Source organism: Mus pahari, chromosome X (genome assembly GCF_900095145.1).
Source record: "Mus pahari chromosome X, PAHARI_EIJ_v1.1, whole genome shotgun sequence".
NCBI lineage: Eukaryota > Metazoa > Chordata > Mammalia > Rodentia > Muridae > Mus > Mus pahari.
In genome coordinates, this window is record NC_034613.1 from 82,620,264 (window position 1) to 82,638,135 (window position 17,872).

A 17,872-nucleotide genomic window follows, 5' to 3' on the forward strand; every position below is an offset into this window, starting at 1 on the left:
GCAGAGGATACAGGGTGAGTTCATGATAAAACAATGATTTGAAGCCTGGTGAGTGTTGAGATGTCCTTTCCACTAGTCTGTGTTTGACTCTCCATCACTGAGGTATATGGTAATTTACCTCATGAAAGACACACAATCCATGCTCCTACACAGTTGCCAGAACTGGAGGGCATATCTCACCCGAGAGGCTTATCAAAAAGTGAACGAATGCCTGGTGTCGTCCAAGCACTGAGGTGGCAGAAGCAGGAGGATTGGGAATGCAAGTCAACTGGCTGTGAATATTTAGAAACGGTGTCAGACATCTACAATCTAGTTGAGGTAGTAGGATTATGAGTTCAAGACAAACCTAAGCCAATGTCGTAGGATTGAGAGTTCAAGACTAACCTAAGCTAAATAATGAGTTTAAAGCCAGCTCTGGTGACAGACCAAACGAAACCAAAATGTTAGGGAAGGGCTAAGGAAAAGACCAGGACACTGATGTGAGGAGAGTTAAGACTGGGAATTGGAGGACAGAAAGTGAACATAGAAGACAGATAATTAGGAAAAGGATCTCAGTTCTGGAGAAAATGAAAAAAAAAAAATACAAGGTCGAAGGAAATGTGACAGTTTAAATGAGTCCTCTAGAAGGGAATGAACTGTTGAGGACGAGCTGAAGAAGTTTAGTCCAGAAGTTTCCTGAGGAGTAGCAGAACTCTCAGGAGCTGCTATGGACAGCAGAGGATTTGTTATGGTCCCAGGAACTTAGGTGTGGCATGATTGGAAGTCACAGAGAAAAAGAGGAGTTCAAGTGTCCACAAGCGGGAACTTTCTAACCATCAAGGCTTCCTAGAGAGGGAAATTCGGCAGCTCTTCTAGGCAACGGGTTCCTAACAGTGGTAACTCATGGTTCAGGGCTGAAGAAGCATCTGCTAGGGTGTGGCCCCCCAGTCAAGCTCTGGCTTAGACTGGGGGCGGAGTCAGATGGTCGAAACTTGGAGGGAGGGGGGCAGTGAGGAAAGGTGGGAGGGGGCAGAGTGGGTATGAGTGGGGAGTGGGAGTCTTTGGAGAGTTTTGGCCCCGAGCCTGGCCCCCCACGTGGCCAGAGTAGCCTCTCTGGGCTGGGCCGGGCTGGGCGGGGCGATGCCCGAAGCCGCGGGCAGGGCGGCGGGAGGGCGGGGAGAGGCGCGGAAGCCCGGCCACATAAAGGAGCGAGCAGCGCAACGGGGGCGGCTCTTTCCTGGGTGGGGTTTGTAAAGTCGTGGCCCGTTAGCAGGAAGCGGAGCAGTCGCCCAACGCTAGAGTGGGACCCAATCTGAGCACCCGGTTCTCCGGAGTCCTTGCCGAAGTGTACTGTGCGCTCAGAGCAGCCCGACAGTTTCCAGCCAAACTTCACCAACTCCTCTGCCCTTGCCGCCACCATGCCGAAGACGGTGAGTGCGGACGACTAGCGCGGTCGGCCCTGGGGGCTCCAGCTTGACCCTTGCCACTCTATGGCTTCGGGCTTGGTTGGTCACAGGCCTGCCGGGGATGCTGAGCTGTCCTCTAAGGCCCTAGGAAGGGGAAGATAGTGGAGCCCTAATTTGAGCGCTCTAGGGGGTGACAGGGTGTACAGACTAGAAGTGTGGATAAGGAGGAGCCAGCCTTTCTCGGGTTCCAGTTCCCCGCTTCTGGGATGAGGCAGTGGAAACTCTTTGAGGGACTGGATAAATCCCCTATTCTAAAGGGTCGTTGGGCACTGGGAAAACGACTTTACTTTGGAGAACATTTCCCCGGCCCAGGAATTGGCGCCTTTCTGGAGCAAGGCTATCACTGTCTCAGAAGAGCCCCAATCTTACAGAGAAGCAGGGAGGAGAGAGGAAGTTGCCCAGGGCGGATCCCGCACACCCATCCACCTTTCCCATAACCGCCCCTCTTCTACCCCACTTCTGCTCTGCCCCCTTCCACATCGTCTCAGCCCCAAATGCTTTCCCCTGGGAAATGAGGAAGATGTGGAGGGGCTCATCAACTGGGGTTACTTTACCCAGGGGTACAAACACTTCATTAGGCACAAGTCTGTGGAGGGGCCCACTCAACCTACTGGAAGACAGGGCAGGTTTCTCTTCCTCTATTAAATCCCAGTCAGACATAGTGCCTCTCTATCCCCTTAGGACCGTTTTGTGAGGTATAGGTTTTCTCCTGTGGGGGCCACACCTATCTAGTGTGGTGGTTGATTTGAGATCTGGTCTCCACCCCACTGGCTGTTGCTCGCAGAAGCCTCCAGGGAGTGAGGCCTAGGGGGGCCGGATGCCCAGTAGGGAGGGGTGGGGGAGGGGTATGTGCTTGACTAATGAGCTCTGCTTGCTTTTGTGCAAGTCACGCCAGGTCCTTGCTCATGAAGGCCCTATGACCACTGTGAATTGTGTTTCTTGGGTAATGGGGCTTGCTGGGCTCCTATGTTGTATATTGCTAGCCTACCCATCTCTCTAGTACGGCCTGAGCCTGGTAGAACTGAAATAGGAACTAGGATGCTGGAGAAGGGAAGAGGGCGCCTGGGAAGAGCAGAGAGTGAATAGATATGGGAGGTCTTTGTGTCTATATTGAAGTTTCCTTGCTATCCTTACTGTATTCCAGCTACACTGCCGAATCGCCCTTGCCTTCTCAGAACTCGGTTCTTAAGAAATACCAAGGTGGTTTTTTTTTTTTTGGGGGGGGGGTGTTGGTTTTTCTTCCATTTATTTATTTATTTATTTATTTATTTGAGACAGAGTCTCCTGGTCTTACTTTGTGAAAGTATATACTTATGTGAAATTATACTTTGTTCCCCTCCTCCACTACCCTCCTGTTGCCTCCTTCACCCCAAGACTTCCGGCAGGCAGGTTTGCCTTCCTCCTCTCAGTCGTCTTTCCTTCTGTTAACTTATCACATGTATTCCTTGCGGGGCTTTTTAGTTGGGCAGGGTCTCACGCTATAACCTAGGCTGGCATGGGACTCCCGATGTAATGTAGGTGGCTTTCTGATTTTTTTCTTTTTTTTTGCCAGTCTTCCTGCCTCAGCTTCCACAGTGCTGAGATTTCAGGCTTGAGCCATCACGCCCGGTTTGTTCATTTGTTTTGATAGAGGGTTTGATTCTAGCCAAGGCTGGTTTGAACTCACATTGTAGCCTGAGATATAATTAAAAACTCTTTTGGAAGTCTTCCTTCTCAAGTGCAGGGATTGTAGCCACCACTAAACTCGGCTTCCACTCCTTCTCTACCGTGTACTTAACCATTTCTAAAATACGAAAGATACGGAATGGTAGTGTAAAATCAGATTTCTTCGTTTGTGTTACACATGGTCAGCTTCACTGTTAAAGCCAGGGCAGCCTACTTTAAATATGTTGAAATACACCTTTTTTGGACTGTTTCTGGTTGCTAGTTCCCAAAGTATGGTCTTTGATGTTTTTCAAGACAAGGTCCTATACTGTTGTAGCACAGGTTGGCCTCTAGCTCCTAGCCGTCTCAACCCAGCCCTCTGAGGGCTAGGATCACAGGCTCTCCTATGACCAGCCCATCTATCCCTTATGGAGAGATGAGAATTTCAATTTAAAATGCTTTTCCTGGTACTGGAGAGATTGCCCAACAAGGCACTCTCACAGGTTCTGGTCTCAGTGCCCACATGACACCTTGCAACCGTCTGTAATGCCAGTTCCAGGGAATCTGACTCTCTTTTTTGGTGTCCTTAAGTATCAGGTGCAATTGTGGTACACATAAGTGCTGCCCAAACACTCATGAACATAAAATAAAAATAAATAAACCTTTTTTGGAGAAGGTTTTTCCCTCTCAATTCCATCTTTAACTTTTTTTTTTTAATTTCAAAGATTTGGGAGACTCCACTTGGATTCCCTAAAAAAAGAGATTATTGATTTTTCAAGATGTTGAGTTTTTAATTTCAAACTTTATGATTTATTGTTATGATTTGTTGATTTTTTTTATTTAACTGGTGTGATGAAACAGGGTCTCATAAATCCCAGGCTAGGCTTGAACTTCTTATCCACTTAAATGCTGGGATTTATTGTCATACTACGAAGTCCAACTCTTCCCATTGTCTAGATTGAAACTGGTGATAGAGGAGGACGGACCGGACCATGAGTGATGTAGCATACCAACAGGAAGTCTACAACTTGGGTCTAGGTCTTTTTTTTGGGGGGGGGGGTGAAGGGTCAGTCTTGGAAAACCTGTTTGGTTTACTGGGATTTAGCAAGTCAGGGGAAAAAGTGGTCAGTGCTTATTGGATAGTGACATCCATGATAGACACAGAGCCCAGCTCCTTGAAGTATTTGCAAACTCCTGGATCCGCATTCAGCTAAACTTTAACAGGGGCTGTATGAACTGTTGATTTTCCTGCCATTCCTAGCATTGCTTGAGCCACTGAAGTGGCACTAAAGTGGTACTTGACGAATAGGGGGCAGAATTTCAGGCTTCTAACCCTTGAACCAGCCCTGTCTGTAGACTTGAGGGTGGGGCAAGGGATCAGGAATGAAGGTTGTGTGGGAGGCCTTCTGCCTCTGTCTGCTGCACTCCCCCCCCCATCTCTTTCTACTTTTTGGAAACAGTTTCTTGTTGTGTAGCCCTCAGGGCCCTATAAAATACTTTTTTTTTTTAAACAAACAAACTTACAGCAATCCTCTTGACTCTGCTTCAGAATTTCTGGAATTACAGGTGTGAACCTAGCACCTGAGGGTGTTTTGTTTGTTTTGAGACAGAGTCTTGCTGTGCAGTGCAAATTAGCCTTAATTCCAGGCAATCCTATTTCTGCCTCACCAATAATGGAATTATATAGCCTATATAGCCTCTCTCCACACAGACACACACACACACACACACACACACACACACACACACACACACACACGAGTGGACATCAAAGGGCAAGTTTCAGGAGTCAGTTCTCTTCACTATGGCATCTGCGAATAAAGTGGTCAGCTTTGGCTGGTAAGTGGGTTACCCTTTGAGCCATCTTGGAAGTCACTTGATTTGTTGTTTGTGACTGAGTCTCATGTTGCCCAATTTGGATTCGAACTTGATATATAGGCAAGGTTGACCTTGAACTCTGTATCTTTCCACCTCAGCCTCCCTCATACTAGCATAACAGATGAATGTTACCATGTCTAGCTTTTCCCCACTCTTGATTTTTCAGTTGCTGAACCCTTTGTGAAAGTGTAGATAGTAGAGAACGGAACAGGCACCATCTTGGGGATTTCATTTATACTTATTCATGGAAAATCTCTTGCACAGAGAGGGAAAAGTCAAGGCACAAAATAGCCTCTACTTTCATCTTGGGGGGGGGAGGTTGCTCTGTCAGTCAGTGATGGGGTGGGATTGACTACTGCATTATTCTCTAAGTGCCTGTAATGGCAGCCTGTAAGGGAAGTGTTGCCAGGCATGGTAGCTCATGCCTGTAATTGTAGCACTTGGTAGGATAGAAGATTGTAGTGAATTTGAGGCCAGTTTGAGCTATAGAGTGAGGCTATCTAACCCCCTCCCCCCAAAAAACCTAACAGTATCCCCCCCCCAAAAAAAAAAAACCAACACAAAAAAGGTGGTACCTTTTCTTTGGTCTTTTACTGTAATCCAACTGCTTTATGAGATTGTGGAAGTGGAAGGGACATTTAGAGGTCATTTAGTCTTTCCCCATGCTTCCAAATCTAATTCTCTATGGATGAGAAGTGATGACAGCTACAATTATTCTGAACTCTGTTCTAATAGTGTTGCTTAGCAACAGTCTTTCTTAGGTTCCATTGTATATTCCTGGGAGTCTACCCCTACCCCCACTGGAATTTCTAGACTCAGGGTCCCTGGAGGGGGAGGTCTGGCTCCCAGCAGTACTGTCAGGGTTGGGCTTTTCATGGCTACACAGGCTCTGATCGTCCAAGATAGATCCTGACTCTGTCTGATCTTTGAAAGATAGAACTGAGTTTATCATATGCTTCTTTCTTAACTTCTCATCTTTTCTGCTACCCCACCTCATTCTTCTGTCCCTAAAGAGGGAAAACAAACAAACGAACAGTACAAAGGTGGTCTTCCTTGGGGCTGTCCGTTGGTCAGGTCATGATGAGGATGGTTTTTCATAATTGACTGGCTTTGCTGTTCATCCCTTTTACTTCATGCTTGATAGAGCTGAAAAACTTTGCAATTCCAGGTTCTAATTTGTGATAGAAGATCTCTTAGTTTGGAGGGTTAGCTCAGCATTACATGAACGTAGATGGTGGGTGTTGGGAAATAGAAAGTAAAACTCAACTTAGACTATTTGTTCTCATTCTGCATAAGGAGATGAGATGCTCTTTGATTTTTTTTTTAAAGATTTGTTGCGTGTTATTTATATTTGAACAAACGAAATTTCCTTGAAGCTTGGCGGTGGTGACACACATCTTTAATCCCAGCATTCTGGTTGCAGAGACAGGCTGATCTCTGTGAGTTCGAGGCCAGCCTGTTCTACAGAATTAGTCCCAGGACAGCCAGGGCTACACAGAGGAACTCTGTCGCAAACAAACAAACAAACAAACAGACAAACAAACAATTTCCTTGAACGTGATCCTAGGACCTTTTAAGAAGTTCTGTGAATGTGAATACTTGTCAATAGCTGAAATTCTAAATCTTGCCTGAGTCTATAAAATTAAATAGATATCCTCCTAAATTTTGTTTTTGGTTTTTGAAACCTAAAGTTTCTGTTGGTCTAGATTGGCCTAAAATGCATGATAATCTCCTGACGCAGCCTCTTACAAACATCTTTAGTTGCCATATTAAGCAGAAGACTGGGGAATAGTCTATGTGTCTCAATTTCCTTAACTTTTTGTTAAATCTACAAATATATACAACTGAGTTAATGTAAATGAATTGTGCTCATCAAATTTTCACAGCAGCAAAATTTACTAAAAGTAAAGGAAATAAAGTTCTAGCTGATGAAGAAGATCTAGGCATGGTGGTATAGGTCTACACTCCCAGTACTTGAGAAGTAGAGGCAGGGCAAATAAGAGTTTAGGGTTATTCCCTACCAAATAATGACTTTGTATCCAGCTTAGGCTACACGTCTTAAAAAACAACAGAAAAGTAATCCAAATAAAGTAGGTCATTATTTAATTCCTTTCTGTCCACTCAGTTATTTCTTAGAGGTTGTCACAAGGGACCTGTGCCAGTAATAGGTAAACTTTAGGGACCCTTCTAATACTGATACTGCTGACAGCCTTGATAGCATAGTGGTATATAGCATTAGATATCTCTTTTTCCATATGCATACTTTCAGACATCCTTTAGTATGTGAGTACCTTTGCTATGCTAGAGCACACTAGAGATACAGAGTTAACACAGTGCTTGCCCAAGGGTATTTATTTTGTCTTTCTATATTTCTGCAGTATTGTTTGTTGACTACCAGTTTAGAATGTAGAGTTTCTGGTTCATTGCATTAGATCTTGCCAATAATACTGGCATGAGGACTCTTGGCTATTTATTTCTCTATTGAGTTTTGAGCTTTTGGCTGTTTTGTATTTTTTATTAATTATTTAATTTACTTTACATCCCAATTGAAGCCCCCTTCTTAGTCCCACCCTCACTACCCTTCCCCCATTACCCCCTCTCCTCCCCAGAGAAGGGGAAGCCATCCTGGGGTACCACCCCCACCCTGGGACATCAAGTCAAAGCAGGATTAGGCACATGTGTTCTGTATTATTTTTTTCTGAGGAAAGAAAGAAATGAAGTGAAACTGCATTATGAAGGTGGTAAGTTTATCGAAGAGCTCTTGGCAAGCAGGAAAAGCTTTATAAGAGTTGGGTTGTATCAGTCATCTATAGGATGGAACACAGGGCCCCCAGTGGAGGAGCTAGAGAAAGTACCCAAGAAGCTGAAGGAGTCTGCAACCCTATAGGTGGAACAACAATATGAACTAATCAGTACCCCCAGAGCTCATGTCTCTAGCTGCATATGTAGCAGAAGATGGCCTAGTTGGCCATCATTGGGAAGAGAAGCCCCTTGGTCTTGCAAACTTTATATGACCCAGTATAGGGGAACACCAGGGCCAAGAAATGGGAGTGGGTGGGTAGGGGAGCAGGGCAGGGGGAGGGTATAGGGGACTTTTGGGATAGCATTTGAAATGTAAATAAAGAAAATATCCAATAAAATAATTTTTTAAAAAAGAGTTGGGTGTATGATTAATAAAAAAAGAGTAAATATTCATGACATTAATAAAAAGAGTTAGGTGTAGTGGCTTCTACCTGTAATTCCAGCACTCTGCGACTGAGGCAGGAAGATATGAGGTTGAGGTCAGTCTAGGCTACATAGTGAATTCAATGTCAGCCTGAATAACATAACAAAACCCTGTCTTCATAAACAAAGAAATAATACTTTTGTAGCTTTCTCTTCCTCTTCTTACGTTGTATAATGCCTGTTTGACAGCATCGTATAGATTTCCTCTAGTTTTACTGAAAGGTTAGGGAGATACTAGGCTTCTTTTAGCAGGGGAGAGAAAGACAGAGAAGGATGACCCCACTGCTTTTGTCTCCAAGTGTTGGGATTACAGGCATGTGCCATCATCACATCTAGCTGGAAGTTATGAAGAACTATCTCTAATTTATTTCTAAATACAGTTGAGTAGTTAGATATATTGGTAGGTATTAAAAAGGTGGTGAAGATAAACAAATCTTGTATGGTGTGTGCTACCAATGAGCAGAGGACTAGGTACTGTGGGGTATAGCATTTCAAAAAAGCATCCACACTTAGAGCATCCCAGAGCTTCCTCAGCCTCAAGATTTGATTGAGCTAATTGTTGTTAGATAGCCAGGGTTTCTCACAGGAGTATACTGAGCTATAGAACATCTGAGCTGGCCTTCTAGTTTAGCCTTCATGTTTTAGATGAGCACACTGAATCCCACAATAAGGGAGAAATTTTGTGAGCCAAGAATAGGGCCATTGCATCTTGCCTGACGCCAGTATTAAGAGAGGATGTTTAGTGTTTTCTGACTCAGCTGGGGGTGACTTGACCATCCTGTTAGTGACTGTACAGCAATCCCCAGGGAGTTTGAAAGATGGAGATGGTTCAAATCTTGGATGTTTCTTTGGAACTCTGTAGTACTTCCTAGATGTTTTTCTTGACTGTGAAAGGTGGTTGAAGACGGAAGGTTGAAGGGACATAGGGTGAGGATGTTTGGCCATTTTCCTTCTTGAGACTAGGCCTTACTGTCCTAAGAGTCATACTTTGCAACAGGATTTCTAGCCCAGGTTGAACTTGACCTAGTTATGTAGCTAAGGATGATCTTGCTTATCCTCATGCTTTCATGTGCCCTTCAACTGAGGGAATTACAGGTGATCACTGCTGTGACTGAGTTTTCTGAATCCCTCAAAATTATTTATTTGTATACTGAACATCTTTGTATGTACACATGTTTGTGTGCATTCATCCACATGTGACATTGGCTATGGCATGTATGGAAGACAGAGGACAACTTGTAAGAGTCAGGTCTCTCCTTCCACCATGTTGAACTCAGGTCCATCAGGCATAGTAGCCAGTCCCTTTATGTACTGAGACATCTCTATGTCCTTGTTTTTTGCTTTGAAATAGATCTCATGTAGCTCAGGTTGGATTTGAACTTGCTATGTTCTACCTCTATGTCTTAAGGGTTGGGAACACAGACTTGACTTCCATGCCTATCAAGGTCTGACCTCTTTGAATTCAGGCTTGACCTGTCTGTTATGTTAGAGAACTAGGGTAGGACACTATGGTTAGAAGAACACTTGTCCTTCTAATTTAATGATAATATTTGGTGCTGTAGCAACCATTTTAATATAATCCGGAGTCATCTGATCTCAACCATCAACTTTAGGTACTTTGCTAGTGGATCAAGTCTTGGGTTAGTGGGGGGTGGGGGGGTGGAGAGTTTTCAGGCTTACATAGAAAGGGTATAGTACTAAAAGATACAGACTCCAGAATTAGACTGCTTGGACTCCCATTCTAAGCACTCACCTATGTGACCAATGAGTTGTTCCTAACATGCACAAGCCCCTGGGTTGAATCTCTAGAATTAAAAGTAAAAGGAGCTAAGTAACTTACCCAAGGTATAACTTGCTAATCACACAGCTGCAATTTCAAACCAAACTGGTTCTAGAGTCTATGAATATCCCCTTTCCATCCCCCTTCTCCTTATCCCCTTTCTCCAGTCCCTTACCTGTTTTCTTGTTGTTATTTCTTTTGTTTTTTTGTTTTTGTTTTTGTTTTTTTGACAATCTTTTTTTGTAGAATAAGCTGGACTTGAACTTGCAATCATCCTGCCCCTGCTTCCCGAGTACCACCATTCATGCCTGGATTTATGTGTGTGTGTGTGTGTGTGTGTGTGTGTGTGTGTGTGTGTGTGTGTGTGNGNGNGNGNGNGAGAGNGAGAGAGAGAGAGAGAGGAGTCATATTAGGTGGCTCAAGCTTGTCTCTGAACTCTGGTCTCAAGTTGTCCCCTTCTGTTTTGGCCTCTGAATAGCTAGGACCATAGGTATTGAACAAATATTCCTCAATAGGTTAGTTCTGAGCCTTCTTTTTCTCAACTGTAATTTAAAGATAATAACTGCTTCCTAGGGGGTATGCCAATTAAGTGAGATGATTTACTAAAAGTGCTTATAACTGTGTCTAACAGCTAATCGTCTCATATAAATGTAACCACCACTTACTATTAATATACTCAACCATCTATTAAGAGCTTGATTTTCATAATTTATTGAATGTTACTATTACTTTAAATAATGTAAATACAATAAATAGAGAATATAATTCACGACTTTAAAATTTATGCATTTAATTGGAGATTTAGGGCTAACTCATTCTTAGAAAAAATTTGATAAAAATTATATTGTATTTTCTATAGATTTTAATAAGGAGTTTATTGAGACATTAATGGGATCTTTTTTGGTTTTTCGAGACAGGGTTTCTCTGTATAGCCCTGGCTGTCCTGGAACTCACTCTGTAGACCAGGCTGGCCTCGAATTCAGAAATCCACCTACCTCTGCCTGAGTGCTGGGATTAAAGGCGTGCGCCACCACGCCGGGCTATTAATGGGATCTTAAAAAGGTACATACTTGGGGCCAGTGGCCATTCTGGGTGGGAAAATTATAGGATTTGTATATAATGGTGTAAACTAGGTAGCTTTAGGCCAGTGTCCCTTTTAAATTGTTCTTGCTTTATTGGTAAACCTTTTGAAAGGTCTGTGAAGGATACTGTACCTTAATGTTTCTGAAACCAGGAGAATTCTAGTAAAATCTTATTTTTCTTGCTCAAGTAGGTTTCTAAATGGCTCCAGGAGATGGTTCAGTGGGTGAAGTGAGGACCTGGGTTTGGATTTCCAGAACCCATGTTAAGGGTACATCTGCAGTTCCTGAGCTCGAACTGCAAGATGGGAGGCAGAGACAGGAGAATTCTGGAAGCATATATGGCCTGGAATGAAGTAGCAGAAATAAGAAAGACACTCTCCTTCATAAGAAGAAGTTTAGGACTGATACTTAAGGTTCTCTACATGCATTTTGTGGCATGTACATGCACCTACAAGCAAACATAATGGAAAGTGGTTCCTTCCTTCATGCATCTGTTTGAACTAAATTAAGAAATAGAACTCAGTGAAGATTTTCTATTCTCCCATTGGCTGTGCTGTGGTTTGGTGGAAAAAAATGGAGGGACGGTTTCTCAGTGAGTGATTGTAATTGAGATGGAGGAGTATGATGCTTTCCAAATGTAGCCTCCCTGCAGAATGGGCACCTTGAACTGGGAGACAGATATTTTGGTGTAAGTTTTCAAGTACAGCTCTTTGGGTATGCCTGACAGTGGAGACAGCAGATCTAAGACTGTTTTCAAATTTACTTTTTGCTTGTGAAATTTTGATAGAATGTGTGTGTGATTATGATACTAGTTGATACAAATTATGGAATCATTGAGGTTTAAACATTTGGTGATACAGGGCAAAGTAGAGTCCTGAACAATTATGTCTTGGTTACATAGTTGGGAGATGATAGGGGCCAACACCTGTGAGAGCATTTTACAGCATATGTATGGGACATGGAGCATTTTATTCCCTTTAGTTCTGGTTGCCCTTAGAAATATAGGATGGATAATATAGCCTTATTATTATTATTTTTTGAGACAAGGTATTAGCATTTGACCAAGGTGACCTGAAACTCAGAGATCTATCTTCCTCTGCCTCCTCGTTAAGTGCATATTCCACCAAGCCAGGAAAAGCCATGTTATTTTTAAGATAGCTGAAGTAGTTTCTGATCTTACCATTTTGGTCTAGTCTGCTCCAGTCTTTTTTTTTTCTCAAAAACCTCAGGCTGGGTATTTGATTAAGTACACCAAAAGGCTCTTTATTCCTTGTTATACTGTTTAATTAATCTGTGGTATAGGGTTGGAGGTGACAAGGGAACATCCAGTATGATTGTCATTAAGTTGCACAAGTCCTTGCTATCTTCAAGGGTTTAAAGTAAGCTAAACTCTGTGTCTCATCCATCATTGTTGGTAATGGAGACTGACAAGCCTATAAATGTTATTTTACTAAAACCAAAAGTTATATGGCCTTTTCCCCCCTTGAATTTGCTCCCCCCCAGCATGAAAATATCAGCAACATCAGAAATAATAAACGTAGAACTTCCCCAGGTTCTTTATTTCCCTTGGTCCCTGGGGCATGGTGAATCTAGAATACATTTGGCAAGAATATTGGCTATTTTGCTTCAGGGTTACTTTATTTCTCTCTTATGTGCTTGGAGAGTTGTTCATGAAGTGCCTGAGCTGGGTCTGGGAACAATTTAGCCTATTTGCCTTTCTGCAATAACCTAGGCATTTTCCTATGATTGGGAGCTTGCCTACTGGCTAAAGGCCAGTTGCCAGAGGAAACCAGTGACTAAAGGCTTCCTCCCTGTGATGTCACCTTCTGGAACCATTCCTTATGATTCCCCACAAGTCGAGTGACCTTATTTGGCTATTTTCACCCCCCTCAAATGCTCACCTCTCCTCAACCGATTTCCTGTTCTTCATATAACAGGGATCACCTTTTTCAAGGTTTAGCAGTGCTACCTGTAAACTTTTCTCCTTAGGGCCCTGAGAGGAGGAGGAGGAGGAGGAGGAGGAGGGGAGGAGGATGAGGAGGAATGGGAAGTGGGAAGGATGAGACAGGGTTGGGGAGGAGGGAGGGCACAGGCTCTGGAATGACTGTGATTTCTCCACCCTGCTTTCTTATCTTTTCTTTCCCACTTGTCCTGCATAGTTACCTATCTTTAGTTTTTTTCTTTTACCAAGCTCTCTGACAGCTTAAGTATGGTCTTGCTTGGCCTGAAAAAGCATAGGAGGTGGGGTAGGGCTAGTACTCTCAGCGTCTGAAAGTAGTTTTTTTGAGTAGGTAAAGCCTTCCAATTAGAAAGGCCAAGACTTGGCATGTGCCTCTTCTATGCCTAGATATTACTAGGCTTTCTCAGATTAGGTTAGAAGAACAGAGCTTTTGATGCATAAAGCTTCAGGCACTTGTCTCATTCATTTTTTTTTCCTGCTTTAAAATTTTGTTTTCAGATTTATTCATTTGCTTTTATGTGTTTTGCCTGCCTGTATGTCTGGGCTACGGTTGCATGCCTGGTGCCTGAGGGGATGAGAAGAGGGCATCAGATCCCCTGGAATTGGAGTTAAGGATGGTTGTAAGCTGCCATGTGTAGCACTGAACCTGGGTCCTCTACCACAACAGCAAATGATTGTGGAGCCATTTCGCCCAGTGAAGAAGTAGTAGGCTGAATCTGTCTGGGTGACCTTGGACAGATAGTTTTCACACCTTAATTTCTTTATATGTGAAATAGATATTCTGATAACGTGTTTACTCTTGGAGAATAGGAAGATAGTTGTGTAACAACAGAGAACAGTAAGTGTTTGAAGTTGTCCTGTCTCCTTTAAAATAACGTTGAGAATGTTTTCTTTCCTAGATATCAGTATGGAAACAGACTATTTCCAGGGGCCCTACTGTGGGGATAGTGCCTTGGGGGACACAGCTATTGACAGTGAACCTTGGGCAAAGCATTTCACTCCACCCTGAAGACTAGAGTTGCTGACTATTTTTGGTTATTGTTGATTCCAGGGAGAATAGAAGACCCTTGGAATAGCTATACTTTTATCCGGAAAGGGGATGACCAAGAAACAAAACGAAACCGATTGCAGAGGAGATCTTATTTCCCCTCTCTTCATATAACAGCCTTTTTGGGGCTATGGGATTACTTTTATTTTGAGTCTTAAATTACTAAGATTTCCTCTTGTCTGAGTCACTGTTGTTTCTGCTGCCCTTATAGAGGGAAAGCTGTATGTGTGGCATCGGGTGGAACAGAGGAATAATTTCTAGCCAGGGAGTTTATTACCACATAATCTCTATTCCCATGCTTAGTGCTGGGCTTTCGTCTGATTCTGCATTATATGAATATTGTGTTAAACCTGTAGATCAAGGGTGATGAAGTGATAAACTTGTTATGAAGGTATGTTACAGTGATACAGCATAAGAAAGGATATGCTTTTACTTCCTCCCTGTCATCTCTGTCTTTGATCCAGGACTTGCTTATCAATCCCACTCTGTATCCCAGCCTTTTAAAAAGTGGCCCTGAAGATGAACTTCATAAATTCTGCAGTACTGATATTTCCTTCCTTTTAGAACAAGTAGCTGAGGCAGCTAACCTAAAGATGTCTTAGTTATGAAGCTTGATAATATTGTTTGGGACATGTTTCTTTCCCAGAATCATGCTGGAATGGTTTCTGGGTTATAAAGGCAGCTTCTCGTCTTTTCATGGCCCCCACATGGTATCTACTAGTTGAAGTGGTAGACCAAAATGGCTTTTGGTAAGAGAGCGTAGGCAAGCAAGGTCAGTGAAGGAAAGTAATATACAATTAAACAGAAAAAGAATGAGACTTTATTTTTGTATTTCCTCTTTCTTTGTAAAATGCCCCATGGCATATGAGGATGTTTAGCACACAAAGAGAATAATCTTTCAAAAACTTACTACTTTAACATATTATTTCTTATTTATATTTCTTGTTGTGTGTTACGTCTGTACCTTAGTTTTTCTATGGCACAGTGATTTGTACATAGAGAATTCCTACTTCTTTATACCCTAGCAAATCTATTACTAAAAAGGATGGTTGGATAAATGTACATTTAGGATTATTTTTCTCAATATTGCCACTATTCCAAGTTGGCTTGGAACTTACTGTATAGTCCACATTGGCCTTTAACTTGGGGGAAATTGTCATATCTCAGGCCCTGTGAATATTCCCCTATCACTTGGGTGGTGCAGGCCTTAAGATCATTCTTTGTTTCAAAGTGAGTTGTTTGCCAGCCTAAGGTACATGATACCTGAACTTAAAAACATTTTAATGGCCTTATAAAATTCCATCAAATGACTATATGTTTTTATAGACATGTTGAGCTTCCAGAATTTTTCTTTTATTTAGTAAACTTGTGGACTTTAAAGCTTCTAGTTCCCCTTACCTCAAGAAGTAACTATTTCTAGATGGCCATTGTTACAGACATACAAATTTTCTTTCTTTTTTTTTGTGTATTTGATACAGAATCTCTTACAGTAAGTCCATTACATCCTTAAGTTCAGTATGTAGCCAAGGATCCAAGGATTACCTTGAACTCCTAATTCTACTGCCTCCATCTTCCAAGTGCAGGATTGCATGTCTGTACCACCTTTTCCATAAGTCTTTCTGCCCAACTAATTTTGAGACAGGATGCCACTCTGTAGCCTATAATGGCCTAATATACAGTGTCGTGCAGGTTGACCCTTTTCTTGCCTTAGCTTCTTGAGTAATAGGATTCTAGGTACGTGTTATCATACTAAGCATGGGCAAACCTTTTGAAGGGTGTTTAATTAGTAATAGACAGAGTAGGAGAAGCAGCAGCAGTATATGTAAGGGATCCTGCATGAGACATGGGAGGCACTGGTAATAGACAGTGTGTGTGTGTGTGTGTGTGTGTGTGTGTGTGTGTGTGTGTGTGTGTGTTTATATGTGTGTGGAGTATTATAATGAAAAAACGGCCCGAGTCAGTGCATAGAAATCCCAAGCTTTTCTGGTCTTGATTTATAGGAGCTTGTTGAGTGTACCATCCCACCATGGTTTTTGTTTGTTTGTTTGAGGCAAGATTTCAGTCTATAACATACCAGGATGGTCTGGAACTCATTAGGTGTAAAAGGAGATTGGCCTCATAGAAGTTATCATCTTGCCTCAGCCTCCCAAGTACTGGGATTGTAAATATAATACCATGTCGAGCTACTAAAAAGCCTCTTAAAGTTCTTTCACGTGTGTGTATCTCATCATATCTCTTTCAGAATGCAGAGATGGTGTGGCTTCCTGAGGCCCTCACAGGAACCTTATAGCCTAGTTCTTTCTAGAAGGAAGTTTATAGAACGTGGTTCCAACTGCCCCAGCATGGCCCTGCTCAAGAATAGCTAGCTATAAGTAGCTGGGGTGGGAGGTGGTCCCTTCTCCTTGGTTCTTTAGTTTCAAGTGAGTGGTGCTACAGAAGAGGGGTACCTGACCCTCTTTTAGATAAAGGTAGAAGTATTAATAGAAGCTGCAGTGAAACTAAGACTTTCAGGCCTATTGGCTTCAAATATTCTATGTATTGTTAGAACACTTTTATGTCTGTCACTGATTATTCAGTTTTCAGAGGCCTGCTCATCCCATCTGTTTTGGGCAAACAGCTTATGAGGGACCCATCAAAGTTCAAAGTCATTGAGGATAGATACTCTTTTCTTTTGTTTTTTTTCCTCCTCCTCCTCCTCCTTCTTCTTCTTCTTCTTCTTCTTCTTCTTCTTCTTCTTCTTCTTCTTCTTCTTCTTCTTCTTCTTCTTTGTTTTTTAAATAGGGTGTCATGTATCTTAGCCTGACCCATGACTCTGTATGAACCAAGGATTCCAGCCAACCTTAAAGTTGTCTGTATCTTAGCCTGTATGTAGCCAAGGACTCAAGCCAACTTTAGCATGTTTCTTAGCCAAGGATTCAAGCTAACCTAGAATTCCTGCTCTTCCTGCTTCTATCACACAAGTTTTGGAATGGCAGACATGTGCCACCATGTCTGGTTTATGCAGTGCTGGGCATTGCACCTAAGGCTCTGTGCATGCTAGGCAAGTATTCTACCAAATGAGCCACATCCCTATCCCTGTGTAGATATTCTTGACGTAGTATGCTTTTTGTATTCAACATATACTATATGCTGCTGTTTTGGTTGTTTGCAAAACTGTAATCTACACTAGGGCTTTGTGTCCTATAAAGAAACGTTTAAACATTATTTTAATTTGTAGATAATATCTTGGGCAAGTGTAAAGCACAACTGTAAGGGTCTTGTTCAAAGTCTTATAGTAGATCTGGGGATATAACTCTGTAGAATGTTGAGTTTAGTCAGTAGAACTCTGGGTTTGATCCCTAGCACTGCATAAATCATGTGTGATGATACACACACACACACACACACACACACACACACTCACACACACACACAGCTAGCATGAAGATGGTAGGCACAGGAGGCTCAGAAGTTTAGGTCATTATCAGACACCACACACACAGAGGCACACACACAGGCAGGCAGTCAGGCACACACAGACACTGCTAGCATCAAGATGGTAGAAGCAGGAGGCTCAGAAGTTTAGGTCATTCTCAGACACAGACACAGACACACACAAACACAAACACACACAGGTATACACACGCAGGCAGGCACACACACACACACACACACACACACACACACACACACACACACACACACACACACACACATATATACATACACAAAGAGATCCCAGACCCAAAAGTGGGCCAATGGGCTTACTCATTTCTCTTGCCTTCTGTAGCTGTTGGATTTTTGTCTCTCTTCTCTAAACAGACATCAGAG

The 17,872-nt window shown here is 42.6% G+C and overlaps 1 protein-coding gene across 1 annotated transcript in view; it reads left to right on the top strand.

Moving 5' to 3' along the window:
• The first annotated feature begins 1,182 nt into the window (after positions 1–1,182).
• Msn (moesin) overlaps positions 1,183–17,872 on the top strand; it is a 73,304-nt gene continuing 56,614 nt past the window's right edge. The window contains exon 1 of the mRNA XM_021187425.2: positions 1,183–1,409. Within this exon, the coding sequence (XP_021043084.1) occupies positions 1,398–1,409 (12 nt within the window). The 5' untranslated portion in view covers positions 1,183–1,397. The remainder of the gene's footprint in view (positions 1,410–17,872) is intronic.